Consider the following 22,732-nt stretch of genomic DNA (forward strand, 5'->3'; position numbering starts at 1 on the left):
TTGTGTCACGACGAGTATACTCGTCATAGAGAAGTGGTAATATTTTGTGTCACGACGAGTATACTCGTCGTCGAGGAGTGACAGTATTTTGTGTCACGACGAGTATACTCGTCGAGCGTAAGAAGTAGTGACCACTGGCCATTTAAATTGTAAAATTTTAGTGAGAACAAAATTACTGATTATATTGATTATATTATATTAGATATTCTGATCGTCGTTCTATAATTGCCATTTTAAACTATATCATTATTTTATTCAATTAGACATATTTAAAGCGATATTATTTGGAATCTGCACACGTTATCATAGGTTTGCCGATAATTAAACTGTGAATTTTTATGGAAAATAAAAAATTTTCCAAATCAACTGCAGAAGATAAAGATGACGTCAAGATGAATTTCTGTATTGTTCAATTTTAATCGGTCGGAAATAGTCTAATAACTTTCCAAGTTACAATGAGAATTTTCTATCGGACTCATTAACTCATTAACTCATTTTCATGGAAAATCAAAATTTTCTGCATCGATTGCAAGACAGACGAGCCGAGTATAATTTATTTTATTTTCTTCGTCATATTAATAAGTTCAGATCAATACACCAACATTTTTAGCATTTTTCAATATTCATCACACTATTTTCAGCTTCGCAGATCCATTTTTGCAACAAATGCATAAAATCCGCAGTCTAGTTATTGTTCGCAACGATCCTCAAATTCTTGATGTTATTGTTATCGTCGTCATTGCTATATTGTTACTCTCATTGTTGTTATCATCGCATTGCAATCGTTAACGACACTGTTACAATTCCCCGTAACAAATGTAACAAACGTTGACGTAACGAACAAACTATTATCTATTACACAGCCGACACCATGAATCGCGTCCGCGCGAAATAATATCTCCCGGCGAGGAATAGCAACGAAGATATTAATAAAATCCGCGGGGCGTTCCATTCTTCGGGACATTAACGCTCTCGAACTGAACCGAGTGGTTTATTAATCACATTTTTCAGGTCCCATTTTCCGGATTTCCCGCGTGCCAAGGCAACGTGGCTCCTTTAATTAAAAATGAAATAATCTCGATCAGCGGAATTCCCGTCGTGTACGAGATTCAAAATTTCATAACGACGCGTTCGACGGGCGTACACGGGAGGATATTAAAAAGAATCATGCTCGACGATCGTTCCGTTGTCGGAAGAACGGAGAGGCCGGGCCGCAATTAACAGATTCATTCGATCCGCGGCCGTGCTGTTTAATTCATTAATAAAGTTCGCCCGATTCGAAGTTCCCCGGCGGAATCCGCGGGAGGAGAAGTTCTTTCGTTTCCGTTCTTAATTCGCGCGTGCTTCTCCGGCCACCGGCGGCGATGGATCGAGATTTTTCTGAGCGGTCGAGGGGGGAGGGTGGGTGGATGGGTGCGCGCAGGGACGCGGGCCGGCCGTTTAAAGGAATCAGCAGACGGGAAATTAGCTCGGGAAATCGCTTTCAGAGTTGCGAACAACGAGATTTCCCTTTGGTAGCTCGCCGTTTGATTACCGCGCGGAGTAACACGGCCGGAACGTTTTATCTGTTGGCGTCGTCTCTGCTCGCGTATTTACTCGTTATCACACCCTGGGGATCGTCGCCGACGGCGGTGGCGGCGGCGGCCGTACGTCGACGCGTGATTGTCGCTGAATTAATTACGCGACTCGCGGCAGTCAATATTTGAGGCGAAATACGACGAAACTCGGAATAAATGAATATTATCCGAGTCGCGAAGGCATTTGAAGCGAGTTAGGCAAATTTACGTGACAATTAAATCCAACGGCCGTTTGGAGATCGCTCAGCGCCGAATTTTCCGCGGCACCGCCCCTGCGATTCATAACTCCCGAGTAATTAGATCCTCTGCTTTATATAGCTACGACACGGCGGACGGATTTTTGGCGACGCCGCTTTGTGCTGGTCCTCGGTGGACGGCGGCGCGTCTTCCAGGCTGTACGGTAATGTCTCTCTCTAATTGACGCTTGGATTGTGCACAAGAATGGACAATTTTGGAAGAGGAGATACGATTGTTCGAGCCTTGCGGCTCGTTTTTTATAGTTGCCGGTTGTTAACAATTATAAAAACGAGGTGCAGGACTCGAATACAGTAATTTCTCCCTAATTCGCGCTCAGATTGTGCGCTAAAATGGGCAATTTGGAGATAGGAGAGTGATATCATAGTTGTTGACAATCGATAACCATAAAAAACGAGCCACAAGGCTCGAACAAACCTCTTTCAACATTATCTACAAGGTGTTTCCCGAAAATGTCTCGCAATCCGGAAATGAGAGATTCCTGAGATCATTTGAAGCAACTTTCTCCTTTGCGAAAATTTTCTCCGAGCCTTTATTTACGAGTTATTAACGAAAAACACTGACCAATAAGAGGCGAGCTCGGCTGGGACGCGACGGCGCAGCCAACGAGTGCACGGAACCCAGTTCCCCTCATTGGCTCGGCCGTCTCGCGCCAAATGATTTCGCCTCTGATTGGTCACTGTTTTCCGTTGATAACTCGTAAACGAAGCCGCGGATTGCATTTTCGCTAAGGAAAAAGTTGCTTCAAATGGCCTCATGAATCTCCTACTTTCGGATTGCGAGACATTTTTGGGACATCCTGTATGTTTGTGCACAATCTGAGCGTCAGAGTTTTAGGGAGACATTAGTGTACTCCACAGGGTGTTCCGAAAGTCACTCGCGACAGGGAAACGAGGGGTTCCTGAGATCTCGAAGTAACGTTTTCCACGGCGCAAATGCAATCCGCGGCTTCGTTTACGAGTTATTAACGAGGAAAACAATGACCAATGGGTCAGTGATCTCGGATGGCCGTACATCTTTCATTCGAAGCTCGACGAAAGTACCGTCTGTTCGCGATTGTTCTCGCGTTATCGTTAACAATAATACCACGTCGAATTCATCGTCCGACAAATTGATATCGCAAACTTTCCGCGGCAACGCGTAATTCGGCCGGAGCGAATCGCAGTTCCGCTCGCGCATCAGAAGCCATCGGAAAAATTGCTGCTTCCTAAAAAAAAGAGCAAGAAGTCGAGCTAACGTTCTAATCAAACAGAGTCCTGAGAAGTTTCGGCGATTCGAAAACAATGGCCGCCCCTCGGGCATGTAGGGCTTAAGCGCGTCAAACCGCGGGAAAATAACTTTTCCTGCTTGTTCGGTGGAGCTGCGGGCCGGAGCAGAAAACAAACGGGAAAAAACGAGTTAGAGGGAGAAAGAGATAGAGAGAGCGTCGGTAGTGGCAAACAGGGTATGAAGAACGAAGAAAAAGATAAAAGAAGAAGCGAGTTTACTTGGCTGACGTGTTACTTCATCGTGGCCATTACCGCGTGGCTATAGAGTTATGAACGTGCATCCGGCGGCGTTTCACCAGCGCGTCGTTCAAGATGAATGTTTTCTCCTAGAAGTTTCGCGCCGGCCAGAAAACAGTCGCGGAAGCAAATCGTGTGGATCGACGCTATATTTTTTACTTTGGGGAGGCTGGCGTGTCGTGGTGCCATGGCGCGAATCTTAAAATATCAATATAGGATACATCACAATATCACTGATTGATGTGTCACAACATCAATGATTGCATCTATGATTGCTATTGTGGCGGACCAGACACAAAAAGACACGTCCTTCAAAAACGGGGTGTACACATGCCTTTTTCGGGTTTTCCCGACGCAAGGCGTACACCCCGCAATAAAACAATAAAAACGTTGGGACACAGCTTCGGACCATAGGTCCCGGACCACTCCGGTCGGAAAATCTTCGGGAAAGGCCTTCGCCCTTCCCGAGGACTTTCCCTTACCAATTTCAAGGACTTTCCCTACCAATAAATACGAGGACCTCTCGACCGAGAGAAGTCAGTTAGCAAGTTTTCCTCCGACTCTCAACGTGTCCATATTTCTGTATCATCCGTAACTCGTTTACCTTTACCTTCTACACACTGTATCTCATCGCCTTTGTTACAAGTTATATTAAAGTTCTCGTTATTTAAAAACCAAAAAAAACTCTCGGATTATTTTATACAAACCGTCGCAGTAACCCCTGCGACAAACTGGTGACCCCGACGTGATCCGAGAGTACCGCGAGTGCGTGATAACCGAGAACTTAGTAACTCTTAGTGACATTCCGTTCGGCAACATACGAACTTCGCGATCCGAGTGGTGTTATACAAACTGTGTGAACCTTTTTTTTTTAATACATACGAAATGACGGACGCCAGCCCCATCCAAACTACTGCCTCCGGTGTAGAGGTAAATCAAATTAATATACGCGTACCTAGCTTCACACCCGAGGTGCCAGCTATGTGGTTTGCACAACTGGAAGGACAGTTTCTCATAGCGGGAATAAAAAGTGAGAATAAGAAGTTCTGGTACGCAGCCTCGAACTTGGAAACCAAGTATGCAACAGAGGTACAGGATCTAATTATCAACCCTCCAGCTGAAAATCCCTTCAAAATTTTGAAAGAGACGCTCATATCGCGCCTCTCGCAGTCGAACGAATCGCGTCTTCAGCGACTCCTGGAGCAAGAAGAAATGGGAGACCGGAAACCTTCACAGTTTTTGCGGTACCTAAGGGGACTGGAAAATTCAGTGCCGGACAATATAGTTCGAACTATATGGCTCAACCGGTTGCCGACGCATGTACGAGCAATCCTCGCTACGCACACGGATACGACGTTGGAGAAACTCGGCCTACTCGCCGACCAAATAGTGGAACTCGCACCGAGAGCACACGTAGCCAGCATCGACAGGACACCCGCCCCGGACAACAATTTGGCGCAGCAAGTAGAAGCTTTAACGCGTCAAGTAGCCACGCTGACAGCAAGATTAACCGAAAGAGAAGCCCGACCACGCAGTAAAAACTTCACGCGAGGCAGATCACGGCAACGTAGCCATAGTCGTGGTAAGCAAGGTATGTGTTGGTACCACGCACGCTTCGCGGATAAAGCTGTAAAATGCATTTCTCCGTGCACCGCGAATCCGGGAAACTCAAATCCTCGTCAATAATCGCGGCAACATATGACGAGTTCCCTACAAGCCGCCTTTTTATCACTGAAAAAGCGTCAAGAATTCAATACCTCATTGATACTGGCGCGGACGTGAGCGTTTACCCTCGGACGTACCTATCGACGAACCCGCCGCGGTCAAATTACGAAATGTTTGCTGCAAACGGCACAAGGATCCCCACATACGGGACAATTACACTGAGAGTCGACTTCGATCTACGTCGCGAATTAATATGGCGATTTATTGTAGCGGATATCGCTAAACCAATCATCGGCGCGGATTTCCTAGGTCATTTTGGGTTACTCGTCGACATCAAAAACAGATGTTTAGTCGATGGCACAACATCGCGAACTACGCAAGGCTCAATAGTACGGGACAAATTTGTCACAATCAAGACAATTCACGGCGATACGCAATATCACGCCTTACTTTCACGATACAGCGAAATTACACATCCCGCGGGCACGCCTAGCGCTGCAAAACACAGTATCGAGCACCATATTGAAACGACCCCCGGAACGCCTATCTCTTACAAAGTCCGACGACTCGCACCGGACCGCTATAAAGCAGCAAAAGCGGAATTTGACCTGCTGCTCAAGCAAGGGATTATTCGACCTTCTAAGAGCCCATGGTCATCACCGTTGCACATGGTCACGAAAAAGAACGGAGAATGGCGCCCTTGCGTCGACTACCGCGGGTTGAATAAACGAACAATTCCGAATAGATATCCCATACGACGCATCGAAGATTTCTCACAAAATCTACACGGGAAAACAATCTTTTCAACCATCGACCTCGCGCGCGCTTACCACCAGATACCGATAGCTGCGGAGGATATTCCAAAAACCGCCGTAATTACACCTTTTGGTTTATTTGAATATTTATACGGACCCTTCGGCCTTTGCGGGATAGCTCAAACTTTTCAGAGATTCATAGACGAAGTTACGCGAGGTTTGGATTTCGTCTTCGCCTATCTCGACGATTTTTTAATAGCTTCCGCAAACCCGAGCGAACATCTGCAACACCTCGAGATTATTTTCAAAAGATTTAAGAAATATGGCATTGTCATAAACCCAAGCAAATGCGTATTCGGAGCCTCTCAGGTCAAATTTCTCGGCTACCAGGTAGACGAGAAGGGCACTCGCCCACCCGAACATAAGGTCGACGCCGTAAAAAACTTCCCTCAGCCGACAACCGTAAAACAATTACGCCGTTTCCTTGGGATGGTTAACTTCTACCGTCGATTCCTGCCAGCAGCTGCGACACGACAAAAGCCCCTTAACGGCCTACTGACAGGCCCAAAAATGACAGGCAACAAACCTATCAATTGGACCGAAGAGGCCAAACAAGCTTTCGTCGCAATAAAAGAAGGCCTAGCCAACGCCACGCTGTTGGTACATCCAGCAATAAATGCTCCATTATCAATAACTGTGGACGCTTCTGACCACGCGATAGGAGCCGTTTTGCAACAAAGGACAAACAACGATTGGCAACCCCTTGGATTTTTCTCTCGCCCCCTGACAAAAACACAAGTTAAGTATAGCGCGTACGATCGCGAGCTTCTCGCTATTTACGAAGCCATAAAGTACTTCATTTACGCTGTAGAAGGCAGAAACTTCACCATATTCACAGATCACAAACCGCTTACTTATGTTTTTAACCAAAAGAAAGAAAAATCCCCAAGGCAGTTTCGTTACTTTGATTACATTTCACAATTCACATCGGACATAAAACATATTTCGGGCATAAATAATGTAGTCGCAGACGCTCTATCGAGAATCGAAGAAATCGAAGAGATCAATTATTCAGCTCTCGCCGCAGCACAAACCGATGACGAAGAACTACAACATTTATTGCAATCCGATACAAACCTACAACTAAAATCTATTTTCTTTGAACCGTGTAAAGCCAACATCTACTGCGATATTTCTACACAGAGAGCCCGCCCTTATATTGTACCGTCATTCCGCAAGAAGGTTTTCCAACGGATCCATGGATTAGCCCACCCAGGTACACGGGCCACCATAAAACTTATCTCAGAAAGGTTTGTGTGGCCATCCATGCGGAAAGATTGCACACAATGGGTTCGAACATGCATACCATGTCAAAAAGCAAAAATAACTAAACACGTGTCTTCACCAATAGGCAAATTCGAAACACCGAGCGCTAGATTCCAGCACATTCATATGGACATAGTTGGCCCGATGTCATCCTCAGAAGGTTTCAAGTACTGCGTAACGTGCGTGGATCGATTCACGCGATGGCCCGAAGCCTGGCCAGTGGAAGAAATCACCGCAGAAGCAGTCGCAAAAGTTTTTATGAACTGGATTAGCCGCTTCGGAGTCCCCGCGAGAATAACAACCGACCAAGGAAGACAGTTCACTTCACAGTTATTCAAAGAATTAACCCGTTTGATTGGCGCCTCACACCTTATGACAACCGCATACCACCCGCAAGCCAACGGAATGGTTGAACGATTCCATAGGCAACTCAAAGCAGGAATCATGTGTCATGAAGACAACAAATGGACCCAACGACTTCCCATTGTTTTATTAGGCATCAGATCAGCACCCAAAGAAGATCTACAGGCAAGTTCAACAGAGCTAGTATATGGAGAAAGCGTCCGCTTACCGGGAGAATTTTTCGAAAACCACACAGTACAGGATACCAATGATTTCATAAAACAACTACGCCAGCATATTAAGGAAATAAAACCAACAGCTCCGGTTAAACACGGAGAGAAGAAACCTTTTATTTTTAAAGATCTAGCAACGTCGCAACAAGCCTTCGTTCGCCATGACGCGGTAAGAAAACCCTTACAGCCACCATACGATGGACCATATACAGTAATCGACCGCGCAACAAAATACTTCACCCTTGATATCGCCGGAAAACATACAAAAATCTCCATCGACCGCCTTAAACCAGCATATTTCTTAAAAGATGCCGCAAACAATAATACACAACAAAACAAGACTAACCTGCAACCAGAAGTACAAGTACAAGGCACTTCTAACGTACCAACGACAACACGTTCCGGTAGAAGAATAAAATTTCCAGACTTCTTCGGAATGCCGTTAGCTCACGAACATACTTATTAATATACTCCGATATATCTTACGTACGCATATTACAAACCATGAAAAGTGCTGTCCACTATTAATACTCCCCCAGGTATAATATTTTTTTTTTTCTTCAACCAATTTTGTACCTTAGCGTTAATCACTGGAAGGGGGGTGAATGTGGCGGACCAGACACAAAAAGACACGTCCTTCAAAAACGGGGTGTACACATGCCTTTTTCGGGTTTTCCCGACGCAAGGCGTACACCCCGCAATAAAACAATAAAAACGTTGGGACACAGCTTCGGACCATAGGTCCCGGACCACTCCGGTCGGAAAATCTTCGGGAAAGGCCTTCGCCCTTCCCGAGGACTTTCCCTTACCAATTTCAAGGACTTTCCCTACCAATAAATACGAGGACCTCTCGACCGAGAGAAGTCAGTTAGCAAGTTTTCCTCCGACTCTCAACGTGTCCATATTTCTGTATCATCCGTCTCTCGTTTACCTTTACCTTCTACACACTGTATCTCATCGCCTTTGTTACAAGTTATATTAAAGTTCTCGTTATTTAAAAACCAAAAAAAACTCTCGGATTATTTTATACAAACCGTCGCAGTAACCCCTGCGACAAACTATATCACGATATTTGTACTATATTTACGATTCATATATCACGACATCAATCATTGACTTGGCACAATATCACTGATTGATACATCACAATACTATCGAGCGATATATCACAACATTACTGGTTATACTTGTACGTCAGAATATCTGTGACTGCTATATCATGATATTTTGTACCATATTCGCGATTAATATATCGTAATATCAATCAGTGGTTTGTCACAATATCACTGATTGATACGTCACAATATCAATGGTTAGTGCGCGAGAATATCTATGACTGCCATATCACGATATTTGCACTATATTTACGATTAATATATCACAATATCAACCATTGATTTGCCACAATGTCACTGATTGATACATCACAATACCACTGCTTGATATATCACAATATCAATGCTTAGTACATTAAAATACCTATGATTTCTATATCACAATATTTGCACTATATTTACGATTAGTATATCACAATATCAATCATTGGTTTGCCACAATATCACTGATTGATACATCACGATACCACTGATTGATACATCACAACATCAATGGTTACTACATTAGAACACCTATGATTTCTATATCACAATATTTGCACTATATTTACGATTAGTATATCACAATATCAATCAGTGGTTTGCCACAATATCACTGACTGATACATCACAATACCACTGATTGATATATCACAATATCAATGCTTAGTACATTAGAACACCTATGATTTCTATATCACAATATTTGCACTATATTCACGAATAATATTTCACAATATCGATCATTGGTTTGCCACAATATCACTGATTGATGCATCACAATATCACGGATTGATATATCACAACATCAATGCTTAGTACATTAGAATACCTATGATTTCTATATCACGATATTTGCACTATATTTATGATTAATATATCACAATATTAACCATTGATTTGCCACAATATCACTGATTGATACATCACAATACCACTGATTGATATATCACAATATCAATGCTTAGTACATTAGAACACCTATGATTTCTATATCACAATATTTGCACTATATTCATGATTAATATTTCACAATATCGATCATTGGTTTGCCACAATATCACTGATTGTTGCATCACAATATCACTGATTGATATATCACAACATCAATGCTTAGTACATTAGAATACCTATGATTTCTATATCACGATATTTGCACTATATTTACGATTAATATATCACAATATTAACAATTGATTTGCCACAATATCACTGATTGATACATCACAATACCACTGATTGATATATCACAATATCAATGCATAGTACAATAGAACACCTATGATTTCTATATCACAATATTTGCACTATATTTACGATTAATATTTCACAATATAAATCATTGGTTTGCCACAATATCACTGATTGATGCATCACAATATCACTGATCGATACATCACGATACCACTGATTGATACATCACAATATCAATGGTTAGTACGTCAGAATCCTAACAATTGTTATATCACGATATTTGCACTATATTTACGATTAATATATCGCAATATCGACCAGTGGTTTGCCACAATATCACTGATTGATACATGATAATATTCTGTGCGAATTTCTGTGGAAATCACGAAGGATTATCGAATAGAATGGACAATGCACTGTTCAATCAAATCTATTTACAGTTTATGGAAAAATTATGACGCGAAATGAAAATGGGTGGAAGATTGTCCGACAGAAAGGCAAACGCATTGTCGATTAAAATTGATTTTCAATCGTACGAGGAAAGTTATGGGCCAATTCAATATTTATTGGAATAACATCGCGACGCAACAGAATCGTACGATTCTGTTGCAAGTTGCAATACTAATTTCACGAGAAACTTCGTTATTTAGCAAATTCAAACATTTGTTAAATATTCACGCGATCCTTTCTCATTTCAACGCCGATAGAGACCATAACGGATCGAATGAATTCCTTTTTGATTTCGGGTCGTAACAATCGACCCGTGAATATTGCTCTTCGTTAATGCAGTTGAAACGTTTATTATGTCATACTTTGAAATGGCGTGGAATAAGCCTCGGCGCCGATAAACCTAATAATTAATGCGGTGTTCAACTACGTTAGCCAATATTGCCAGACCAAGCACCCGCCGAGCTGTGAAAATATTGAATTTCCAGTTTTAAGGTTCACGGTCCAAATATTTTGAGGGAAACGTAAAACAGCTTGTGCTGGCTTCCACGTTATACAACCGTGAAAGTCCATTTACACTGTCAAGAAATTCGACCTCGCGAATTTTCCCGTAAACAGAAATGGAACCAGTCCCCTTTATTAACACAAACTCGTCGAAACTTAGATCGCGCTATTCGAATTTCGCGATGAAAATATCTGCGTGAATTTTCAATTAAAAATTCATCGAGTCGAAATTGCGGAAGGTTAACGAACGACCACCCGTTCAGATTGAATCGTTTCGGTTCCAAGACCAATAATATTTAATATAAATAATAATTATCAATATTATATAATATATATATATATTATATAATATTGATAATTATATATATATATATATATATATATATAATTCGAGATAGATGTGTCATCGTTTAATCTATTTACATTCGGTGGTATTTATCTTTTTTTTTTTAATTGTTATCGATAATTATTATTTATATTATATATATATAATATATATAATAAAAATAATAATTATCGGTAACATATAATATATATAATATAAATAATAACTATCGATAACAATATATCGATAACATATAATATATATAATATAAATAATAATTATGGATAACAATTTCAAAAAAAATAAATAAATACCACCGAATGTAAATAGATTAAACGATGGCACATCTATCTCGAACAAAACCGAGCTCTGTTGCCGTTTCATTGAAGGTTCATTTCACATAATTAAATAAACGTCGATCGGTCGACACACACGAAGAGAATTTCGGCGCTAAACCCAATATTTGGAATGAAGCAATTAAAAAAGTTTCGTCGGTCCGGCGGTACCGTTCTACGTTTCGTTCGAATGATTAATATCACCGGTGGCACCGTCGCAATCCGTCGTTTCTACTTGAATTTTCTGGCACCGGTCGGCCAGTCAGTGGTAACGCATTGTATTGGTCGGGCCTGGCGCACAACTCTATTTCTGCTCGAAGTCTCCCGCCGCGTCGTCCACCGGTGCTATTAGCAATACGGGCGCACCAATGACACGCTTCATGTTTCTGAAGTAGTAGAAGCTACACCATATCCATGACAATGGAGATCAACGTCTGCCAAATACCTGGTCCTTTAGCATCCGCAAAGTTTCAATGGCACTAGATTCCGGGGCCCTGCGGGGAATTGAATATCCGAGCGTCCTATACGTCGAACAAAAATGCTTGACAGCGCGGTTTCCGAAAAACTGCAGCCGAAGAGCACCGGTTTGCAGTCGGTAATGCATCTTATGCAGCTACAGTAAAAGAAGATCCACGATATTCTCTAGATTATTGTAATTGTGAAGATACAATTGTAGGGAATTTATTCGACAAGTTAGTTATTTTTATTCTTTTTATTTTATGATTTTTATTATTTTTATTGTTCTTAGTTTTACTATTTTTAGTAAGTCGAAGAGCACCGGTTTATAGTCGGTAATGCATCTTATGCAGCTACAGTAAAAGAAGATCCACGATATTCTAGATTATTAAAATTGTGACGATACAATTGTAAGGAATTTATTCAATAAATTAGTTATTTTTATTCTTTTTATTTTATGATTTTTATTATTTTTATTGTTCTTAGTTTTACTATTTTTAGTAAGCTGAAGAGCATCGGTTTGCAATCGGTAATGCATCTTATGCAGCTGTAGTAAAAGAAGATCCACGATATTCTCTATATTATTGTAATTGTGAAGATACAATTGTAGGGAATTTATTCGATAAATTAGTTATTTTTATTCTTTCTATCTTTTTTAAATTTCTATTCTCTTTATTTTATTATTTTCATTATTCTTAGTTGCACTATTTTTATTCAGTGATTTTTATGAATTATGAATGAAATTAAAAATTGCTGCTCTTAGTGTTCCATAAACCTAATGTTATGGACATGAGCTATTTGTGAGAAACGAGTGTTATTATTTACTAACAAGCGTATTGTTTACCGACCAAATTTTTATTGTTAATATTTATTTAGAGATTAATTTAGAGATAAGTTAATCCATAATAACTTTACGATTTATTTCACTTGTCGTTATATTATAAAGTTATTACGGATTAACTTACCCCTAAATTATATTAACAATAAATTTGGTCAGTAAACAATATAGTAAACTGTTGATTTTCACGCAAAATGAGAACTGTATCAAAAAATATATATACACATACAATTTGCAAGAAGTTACGTACGTCAAACTCACTTCCTCTTTCATTCTTGTCACCGAATTTCATTAATCGTCTAAAAACAGAGACTCGAAATTCAAGTCTGACTCTTCAAAACGCGTCGGGGTTTCTTAATTCGTTCAGCTTGTCTCATTCCGCTTCATCCGATTAGAACTCATCGGTGTAACATTCGCCGTACATACGAAGGATCTAAGAATACTGTCGCTGTCGAATCCGACAGCTCGTTACGTAATGTCGGTTCTATTTTCGAAGGTTAGCCTTCCATCATCCGAATGCTTAAAGTCGTTCGCATAATTCCGGGCGATATTGCATTAACTAACAGGATGGGCCGATGCAATCTACCGCCGCCTTGTAATCGGTTCATGCGGCGAGCGTGTTATAAAGATAGCTTGACTCTTCTGCCCGCAAGGATGTTTACTTCTAGGCGCATTATTAGTTAAATGGATATGAGAAATCCATTAGCGGAACTGCGCCCGAAGCGAGGCCGGGTTCGCAACGGTGCAACGACCCTAACGATCAAGACTTCTCAACACTGCGACTTTACTGCATACTCGCGTTCTATGAATGTCGAAACGTCGTTCGGGAAACATTGATTCTCTCAGCACTGTAACCTTTCTCGTTGCAATCAAATTTTCAGTTACTTTACACAATTTCGAGCTACAAATACATTCGTCTCGTTCGACGTTTTTCGGTTGGCTGAAATGATCCAAGTTGTTCACTGATTTATCTGACTTCTTCATTGATCCATCTACAGTATTGTCTCTCTAATTGACGCTCGGATTGTTCACAAGAATGGACAATTTAGGGAGAAGAGATACGATTATTCGATCCTTGCGATTCATATTTATGGTCACGAATTGTCAACGACTATAAAAACGAGCTGCAAGGCTGAAATTATCCAAGTTATTCACTGATTTATCTGACTTCTTCATTGATCCATCTACAGTATTGTCTCTCTAATTGACGCTCAGATTGTCCACGAAAATGAACAATTTAGGGAGGGGAGATACGATTATGCGATCATTGCGGTTCATATTTATGGTCACGAATTATCAACGACTATAAAAACGAGCCGCAAGGCTCGAACAATCGTATCTCCTCTTCCCAAATTGTCCATTTTTCTGCACAATCTGAGCGTCAGTTAGGGAAACATTACTGTAGTTCGAATTTTTTAAGGTGAACTTTGGAGTTAGGTTTTTAACACTAAGCCTACCATAATGGTCAAAATGATCTTCACATTTTTTTATTTTAAACTCGTTGAATCTATAAGTCGTTATAAATTATGATTTAACTATAAGTTGATCAATTCAAATTTTTATAGTGATGTATTATAATAAAAACTGCAAGATATTTAATCAAGATCAATGTTGAAATTCTTACAAAGCAATATGTGTCAAAGCCTACCATAATGGTCAAAATGATCTTCATATTTTTTAATTTTAAACTCGTTGAATCTATAAGTTGTTATAAATTATGATTTAACTATAAGTTGATCAATTCAAAATTTTAAATTAATGTATTATAATAAAAACTGCAAGATATTTAATCAAGATCAATGTTGAAATTCTTACAAAGCAATATGTGTTAGACGTATTATAGTGTTCGATAGGTTTAGTGTTAAATACGTACAGTTTCTTTTATTTCTTGATCGTTGTTCTGTGATTATACTCATTATACTCATTACAGTAATGCCTCCCTAACTGACGCTCAGATTGTGCACGAAAATGGACAATTTTGGAAGAGGAGACACGATTTTTCGAGTCTCGAGGCACATTCGAGCCGTTTATTTTGAAAGTGGCATAAGTCACCGTAATGAAAAGTGGTGATTTTTTTAATGTTTATACGAAATTATTTATACCGAGAAAAATATCTCAGTATCCTGAGATAACAAATACAAGTAAATCTTCTCGAAAGTTAGCATCCATATTTTTAAACGTGTTAAAACGCAAACCTTTAAATATATCGACTTAAAAACAAAGTGACTTATGCCACTTTCAAAATAAACGGCTCATTTATATAGTTGCCGATTGTCAACAATTATAAAAACGAGGTGCAAGGCTCAAATAATCGCGTCTCCTGTTCTCAAATTGTCCTTTTCTGTGTACAATCTGAGCGTCAATTAGAGAAACATTACTGTATTCTCTGGATTTCTCTGCACACTGAAACTTCCCCGAATCAACGGCGACAACCAAGACCGACCTAAATAAATAAACAAAATAAACTGGCTTTCTATCTTCAATCATTTTGCTGATCCCGAAACGATATACATATTTAATCGTGACAAGAAAATCCCGAGAACACGTTCAACCATTATCTTTCACCGATCGGAACCAGCTATTTTGACCAATTCCTTCGATTTCTTCCGGTTCGCCGGACCCCTCCCCGTATCTCCGGGAATTTTTCGCTATTCCAGGCATTCGGCCAATTTGTTGTAAATCGGCCCGCGGAAGATATCCCGGTAAGTGTTTCGCAAATCGCACAAAGGGCTCAGTTTTCACCATCCCGGCAGCATTCTCGAACTGTTCCGTCCGGTTGATCGCGAAAGCAAATTTGCAATCGACAGATAATATAAGCGGAACACAAAGCGCGGGCGAAGATGTATCGCGGGGAAGGAGGAAACGCGCGTGCATATGTATGCGGAACGAGTACCGTTGCCCTACAAAACGGTTCTCCCGCGTTTAAACCGTATATTTCTGGAGCCGTCGACGCTGAAAAAGAACAAGCCCGGAGAAATCCGTCCGAAAGATATCGCCGGCTGTGCGAGCGTACGCGCGCGCGCGCGACTAGGGAAACTGTGCTTTCATACAACAAAAAAAAACAATCAATTAAAACGCAGTCGACGGAATTCACGTTTCTCCTCGGAGCACGTAACGCGTCGGAAATTCATAAAACGGAAATCATTAAATCGAACTTTCGGGGGAGAGCACGGCCGTACAAAAGAGGAATCAATTTTACAGAGAGACGAAAGGCTGGCCGCGATACTCGTATATTTGTTCTGTTCGTTCGATCCACATTTTTTCACCGGAGCTGGAGAGAGGAAACGAGAGAGAAAGAGAAAGAAAGAGAGAGAGAGAGAGAGAGAGAGGTATTGTGTGTATGTGAGAAAAAAGAGAGAAAGAGAGAAAGCGAGAGATATATTGTGTGTATGTGAGAAGGAAACAGAGAAAGATAAAGAGAGAGATTGCATATGTATGAGAAAGAAAGAGAGAGATTCTATACGTGTGAGAAAGAAAGAAAGAGAGAGAGAAAGAGAGAAAGAGAGAGATATTGTGTGTACGTGAGAAAGAAGAGAGAAAGAGAGAGAGATATTGTGTGTATGTGAGAAAGAAAAAGAGAAAGAGAGAAAGAGAGATTGCATATGATGAGAAAGAGAGAGACTGTATGCGCGTGAGAAAGAAAGAGGGAGAGAGAGAAGGAGAGAGAGAGCGATGTTCGTACGTTCCTTTGTGCCCGGACGTCCGACTGCATGCCCGAGGGCAAACAATGGCGGAAATTATTGGAACATCGCGGGCAGTTCATCGTTTCCGATCGTTGTCCGGATTCTAGGAGCTGTAGCACGCGTCGAGCAACAACCGGCGCCGCGTTGCACCGCGTTGCATCGCGTTGCATCGCGTAGCGTTCGGTCGCGCCGCGCTGCGTTCGGTTGCGCAACGTTGCGTACAGTTGCATCGCATCGCATCGCATCGCGTTCCGTCGCGTCCGCACTGGATCAACGTACCTATTTTCTGCGGCCGCAACACGACGCGCGCCTCGGTTTACAAATCCGTCGGTATCGATTTCCTATTAGCATCAGGTAAACCGCCGTAGCGTTATTAGCCGAGACTGGAAGGCGGTCGACGCGCCAGTTGCATTCTAGACCTACGGATCAGCCGTAAGAGTTGCGCTTCGACGCACACGTAATGCACCGCGATTAGTCGAATGCTACTACCGTTCTAGCGAAAAATCGTCGTTCGCGTCCGTACCAACGCTTCTTGTTTGTACGAACTTTTGGACATCGATTGCCGTGTTAGTAGTAGGGCAGCTTTGCAAACGTGTGTGCAAGTTCGAATAGATTTTCTTCTTTTTTTAGTCGTTGCTTTTGATATTTATTAGGTCGGAAACTATGAAACGGGCGGTCTTGTTTAGTCTGTGTTCAGCTGCGATTGAGAGAGGTTCATTGTAATGCGCGCTCGATATTTTTATTTATAAATTTTAAAGGTATTCTTCTTACTGTCATTTCGTAAAATTTGTTCGTGTTTGTATCCTATTTTTATTTGATTTTTCTCCGAAAGCAGATGGAAACAAAACGCGATTTACATCTAGTTCTTTGGTACGAGTTCAAATTGATAGATAGCTATATAATATAGTATAATATAATATATAATTGATTGATACTCGATAGCGCAGCTCAAGCTTCAAGAAACATTAATCACACATTCGGAGATGGATCCACTAATGAAAAAAATGCTCGATTTTGGTTCCAAAATATATATAACGTACATATATAGATTGAATATAATAAATAATGTGAAAAATTGCACTTTTCCAACAATAACTTGGGATAGGGTAACGAAATGATTGTGAAGAATTATTGCGGCACCAGAATAGTAAAATATATATATAGTTCCATTTTACTTGTTTTTAAACAACTTCTCCGTCTCTTGTTTCTTTCATTCTTCATTTTCTTCCGATCTCCTTCTTGTCGCTTCTAATTTGATTTCTTCTAATGTATAGTAAAAAACGAAGTTCAGAACATCGAAGGAACATTAAGGATTCAAATTAAATATACCAAAGTGGATTACAATAGAATTTGATCGTATCGATGCCACAATAATTATATGTTGACATTAATTTACATTAGTCGAGTTAACCACTCGAACAGTGGACTGCGAATTTTTATGCATTCACGACAAAAACGAATGAACATAACCGAAGGGGAACCGCGTTCGAAGACCTTAAAAACGCTATTGCGTTCATCTCGATTGCTTAAAACTGTTAAAAAAGGAAATAACTAGCATTTCCGTAGCTCTTGCATCTTAAAATAAATCCAGACAATTTTTCCTTCGCACTGAAAAACCGCGATCTACTAATCGCGTTTCTCAAGCAATTAATTTCATCGTTGCGAAAATTTTTCTACGAAAATTTCATATCGCGCTGTTGTTCGAAAGGACGATAAATTCTTTCACGATCGAGGAGGGGGGGGGGGTGGTTACATCGTTTACGAAGCGTATAAAGTTAGAATATATCGACGATATCGATGTTGCATTAACCTTAATTACGTTCCAGCATTGATGCAGATATGGAGGGCGGCTAACGATTCTGGCCTGCTAATGCTGGACACGTTTACACGCGGACATCATGTGTCAGTGCAGATTGAACGCGATGCGAAACCGGAGAAGCAGAGCAAAGCGTGCATGCGGGATTTGGGGAACTGACCGGAAGCAGCCGTGACCTCGAAGGTCGAAGGGTTACCACTCACGTTCCACGGTGACAAGTAATCGAACTTTTTCGATCATCGATTCCTTCCTTCTGCATTTTTTCCCCCGTTTCGATTTCCGCCGCGTCGAACATTCGTTTTTCAGGGAAAGTTTACAATTTACCCGTCAATTTGCGCAAGTCGTTCGACGCCGTTTAATCGTTATAATCGAAACGGATTCCTCTCTCGCCACGTTGCATAATCGCGCATTAATTTCGGCGACCTTTAACTTGTCCGCGGTCCGCGCGGTAACGCGGCACAATTAATTTCTATAATACAGCTAATGCCAAGTAACCGCGTCGAAGTCAATGAAATATTATTGAACTGTATAATGCGATTTCGTTTAACCGACTACTAATTCGGCCAGGATATCGCGGTACGTTCTGCGGTGGTATTTGATTCTGCGTGATGGCCGGGCCACGCAGACGATCATTTTAACGATCAGCGTGTAACAGAGGACAACGTTAATGGCGTTATTAAACTTGCATGAATGAACGAATTTTGGTCGGTTTAATATCTGAGGGTCTGCGTGTCGATGATAATGCGCGCCGATGTGGCCATTCGTGGACACTAAGATAATACTTGACCGAACAGAAAAAACGCGACGTTAACACCGAGAGTCCAGCATGCCCGACAAAATGGCCGGTCTCCCTTTTTTCGTCTTAACGCTATGCCGTCCGGTGGCAACGCGCTGGTGCCATGCAAAACCTATCTGTTGTATGCCGGTGGTAACACTTTGGTGTCATTTTAAAAAATTGAAATAACATTTAAACTATATTTCTTGGGTGTTAAAAGGCAGCAAACTAACTGTAGCATTGTGCTTATTTGACTAAGAATTAAGTAGGAAAATTCTTGGATGACATATCTTAATTTTAGGAATTTATATTATCGTCATCTTCGTAATTTTATTTAAAATCTATAATTTCCTAGCTATTACGCCGGCGTCGAACAAAAGAATCATATCTAAGATCTGCGGACGGCATAGTGTTAAAATTGCTAGAATTACTGAAAGACAATTTCGTGGGGAAATACAGTAAATTCTCTGAAATTGTTCTTCAACTTCTAAACAAACCTGGACAATTTTGGGAAGAGAAGGAACGATTATTCGAGCCTTGCGGCTCGTTTTTATACTATAAAAACGGGGCGCAAGGCTCCATTTTTCACGAAGCTCCTTGCACAAGTCGAAGGACAACTGCGGAGAATTTACTGTAATTTAAGTGAAGAAAGTGATAACAGATTTTAATAGAAATTATAACAAACGTGGCGAGAAATTTCAATAAACCTGCTCTTGTCGCGTAAAACACGTTAGCATTATTTTTATTGTGCTTTTATATTATGCGATTCCTTTGTTGATAAAAACATACCAATTTCGTTTAATTTGAAACGCGACGTCTCTATTTTATTTACAGAAATCCTGTGCCCCAAAGAGTTGAACAGCGACGAGCTAAAATACCAAAAGTCGGAATGCAAAATAGCGCGTCGAATTTTTCACGGAGCATCGTCGGATATACAGGGTGTCCAAAAATGTCTCGCAATCCGAAAGTGGCGGGTTCTTCAGGTCATTCGAAGCAACTTTTTCCTTTACAAAAATTTTCTCCAAGGCACCGTTAACGAGTTATTAACAAAACAACAGTGACCAATGAGAGACGAGCTCGGCTGGCGCGAGGCGACCGAGCCAATGAGCGGAACTGGGCTCCGCGCGCTGCTTGGCTGGGCCGCCTCGCGTCAGCCGTACTCGATTCTTATTGGTCACTGTTGTTTTGTTAATAACTCGTTAACGATGCCTCGGAGAAAATTTTTGTAAAGGAAGAAGTTGCTTCAAATGATCCGAGGAACCCGCTGTTTCCGAATTGCGAGACATTTTTGGGACACCCTGTATAATTCGCAGAGAAATCGAATCGGGTCGTGAGGAATTATTCTTCGGTAAGCAATCGATTCGTGTCAAGATGGTTTCAATGTAACTCATTCGTAGGGAACGCGAGTGGTATCCTCCACGGATCGGTTCGCCGTGAACAGGTTCGAGAAGAGGAATCAACGTTGCCGATACGCTGCTACTCACCGTCGTTGTTTGTTCGTGCACGTGGCGGCGATGAGCTGGCCGTTGGGAAATTTCGGGAGACGTTATCCCTTGGCTGCGGTTGCGGCCCTTCGAGGTTCGGACTCGGGCTGAATTCAGCCCTGAAATCTGCCCTGTCGAAGCCCTCCTCGAACTCGTGAATCAGATCGATTTCATCTGGCTCGACGTCGCCCTCGTACTGCTCTCTTAACACTGCCCTCGGCACTGAAATACGGAACACAACCGTGGATTATTTACCGTCTAACGTGCGGGGAAATTGCGCCGAAAAATCACGCGGCAGGAACAATTGGTATCGTTGCCGTGTAACAAGAGCGTGCACGGCAATGGAGTCTGCTCGATGTTGATTGCAGCGAATGTAAAATGGAACGGTACGTTGATATTTCAGAAACTGCGGTTAATAGAAGAACAGCAATAATTCTCGCCGCGTTGCAATTGTTAGTTCGCGCGAAATTGTGGCAAATATCGATTGTTAAGGTTGCGAATTGTTCGGCGAAGTAGGACATTTACATTTTGGAAATTAAATTGGACTGTATCGGAATTCTGCATCGAGTCAGTATACGTGTGTGCTCTCTTAAGGAAAATTAATTAAATATACTGATAGAATCGTACTAATTACATTACGTAATGATTAATTAATACAACAGCTATCGATGTGTATCGAGAGAATATTTTTAAAAAAGTAATTAAAAGACAGCATTATTCTTAATAATATATTCTTCATATATATATTGTATATAAAACAACATATGTATGTATACTGTATGTATATATAACGTGATACCGAATATTTTCTTTAGAATTACAGCAAACAGAAATTGCAATTTCCTTTTTAATTAAATAAATAGAAAACGTGATTCTCGAGATGGAATATTTTCTGTTTCTATTATTAAGGATATATTATTAAGAATATATTAAGAATATATACGTATATATACTCTAATATATATTATATATATTAATATATCCTTAACAATATATTCTTAATAATAGAAACAGAGGATATTCCATCTCGAGAATCGCGTTTTCTATTTATTTAATTAAAATATAATATAAATAAGTTTATTTAATTAAAATATAATATAAATAAGTTTGCTGTAATTCTAAAGGAAATATTCAAAATCACGTTTCTAATAACAAGCAAATAAATTAATTAAAATAAATTAGGTATACTGTCGACATTTATGCACATTTGCATGGCCGTAACATATTATACATGAAGGAGACGTATTTGTATATGCATATATGTATGTATGTAAGTGTGTGTCCCTATATAAGAAGTAAATTTACAAGTCCTGCCGGTGAATATGCGGAATCCGTGCAGCGGATATTTCACGTGACATTCGTTTCTCTCCAGGTTTCCCGGTGATTAATGAAGTTTTTGCCGAATGCAGAAATTTCCGGCGCGGGATAGAAGACGGTTCTAATTAGAACGATTAATTGGAAGCGAAATCTGAAACGGGATCTTTAACACCGCGTGGAAAGGCGGACGGCGGCGCGTAGCCGGCTCGGTGTTGTTCGACCGATAAGATCCCTCATTCTACATTCCGACAGTGGCCGATTTATTTCCAGCCGCGCGTATGTTCGGCTGCGGTATATACAGGCCGGGGTATCGATACCTCGTATCGAGTATGCAATCGCATTTCACGCGGATAAGCACGTAGACACCAAATCAAGGCCTTCCATTGACGCGTTGTGCAACGTGTCTCGAATAACACTGACAAACGAATATTTCCAGCTGGGTCTGAGTGCCGCTGATAAGAACGATACATCGATCGAAATGTTCCCGGCATTAATTAAAACAAACAGCGAATTATTGCGGCCGATGATCCGGCGCGCAACGACGATAATTATCGGCCATTCGTTTTCGAATCTTTCAGCGAACGCCGGAACAACGAGGCTTGCTAAAATTTTTGAAATTGCGAACTTTCAACCGGTTAGATGTTTTCTTTTTTTATCGGTGTACTCGTCTCATAAACAAATTGTCGTCATTTCTTCGCGACGAGTACACTTCTATATTCTTTATTGAATTATATACTTTATAGAAGACGCGTTGCATTTGAACGAAATGTGAATGAAAATCAAACTTACAATTACCTGTCTGCGGA

The 22,732-nt window shown here is 40.8% G+C and overlaps 1 protein-coding gene and 1 long non-coding RNA gene across 6 annotated transcripts in view; one reads left to right on the forward strand and one right to left on the reverse strand.

Moving 5' to 3' along the window:
* LOC117229103 (uncharacterized) overlaps positions 1–20,616 on the forward strand; it is a 45,819-nt gene extending 25,203 nt beyond the window's left edge. Inside the window, exons 2-3 of one of the 2 annotated variants that reach the window (XR_004492475.2) lie at positions 18,361–18,568; positions 20,523–20,616. This is a non-coding gene — a long non-coding RNA (uncharacterized LOC117229103). Of the gene's footprint in view, positions 1–18,360; positions 18,569–19,959; positions 20,247–20,522 lie in introns of those variants that run through there. The other variant, XR_004492474.2, reaches the window with a different exon arrangement.
* Positions 1–22,732, reverse strand: part of LOC117229102 (uncharacterized) — a 568,421-nt gene that overhangs the window by 42,529 nt on the left and 503,160 nt on the right. For all 4 annotated transcript variants that reach the window (XM_033485265.2, XM_033485264.2, XM_076523851.1 and 1 more), the window contains exon 6: positions 20,610–20,831. In XM_033485265.2, the coding sequence (XP_033341156.2) occupies positions 20,610–20,831 (222 nt within the window). The remainder of the gene's footprint in view (positions 1–20,609; positions 20,832–22,732) is intronic.

Source organism: Megalopta genalis, chromosome 7, assembly GCF_051020955.1.
Source record: "Megalopta genalis isolate 19385.01 chromosome 7, iyMegGena1_principal, whole genome shotgun sequence".
Lineage (NCBI taxonomy): Eukaryota > Metazoa > Arthropoda > Insecta > Hymenoptera > Halictidae > Megalopta > Megalopta genalis.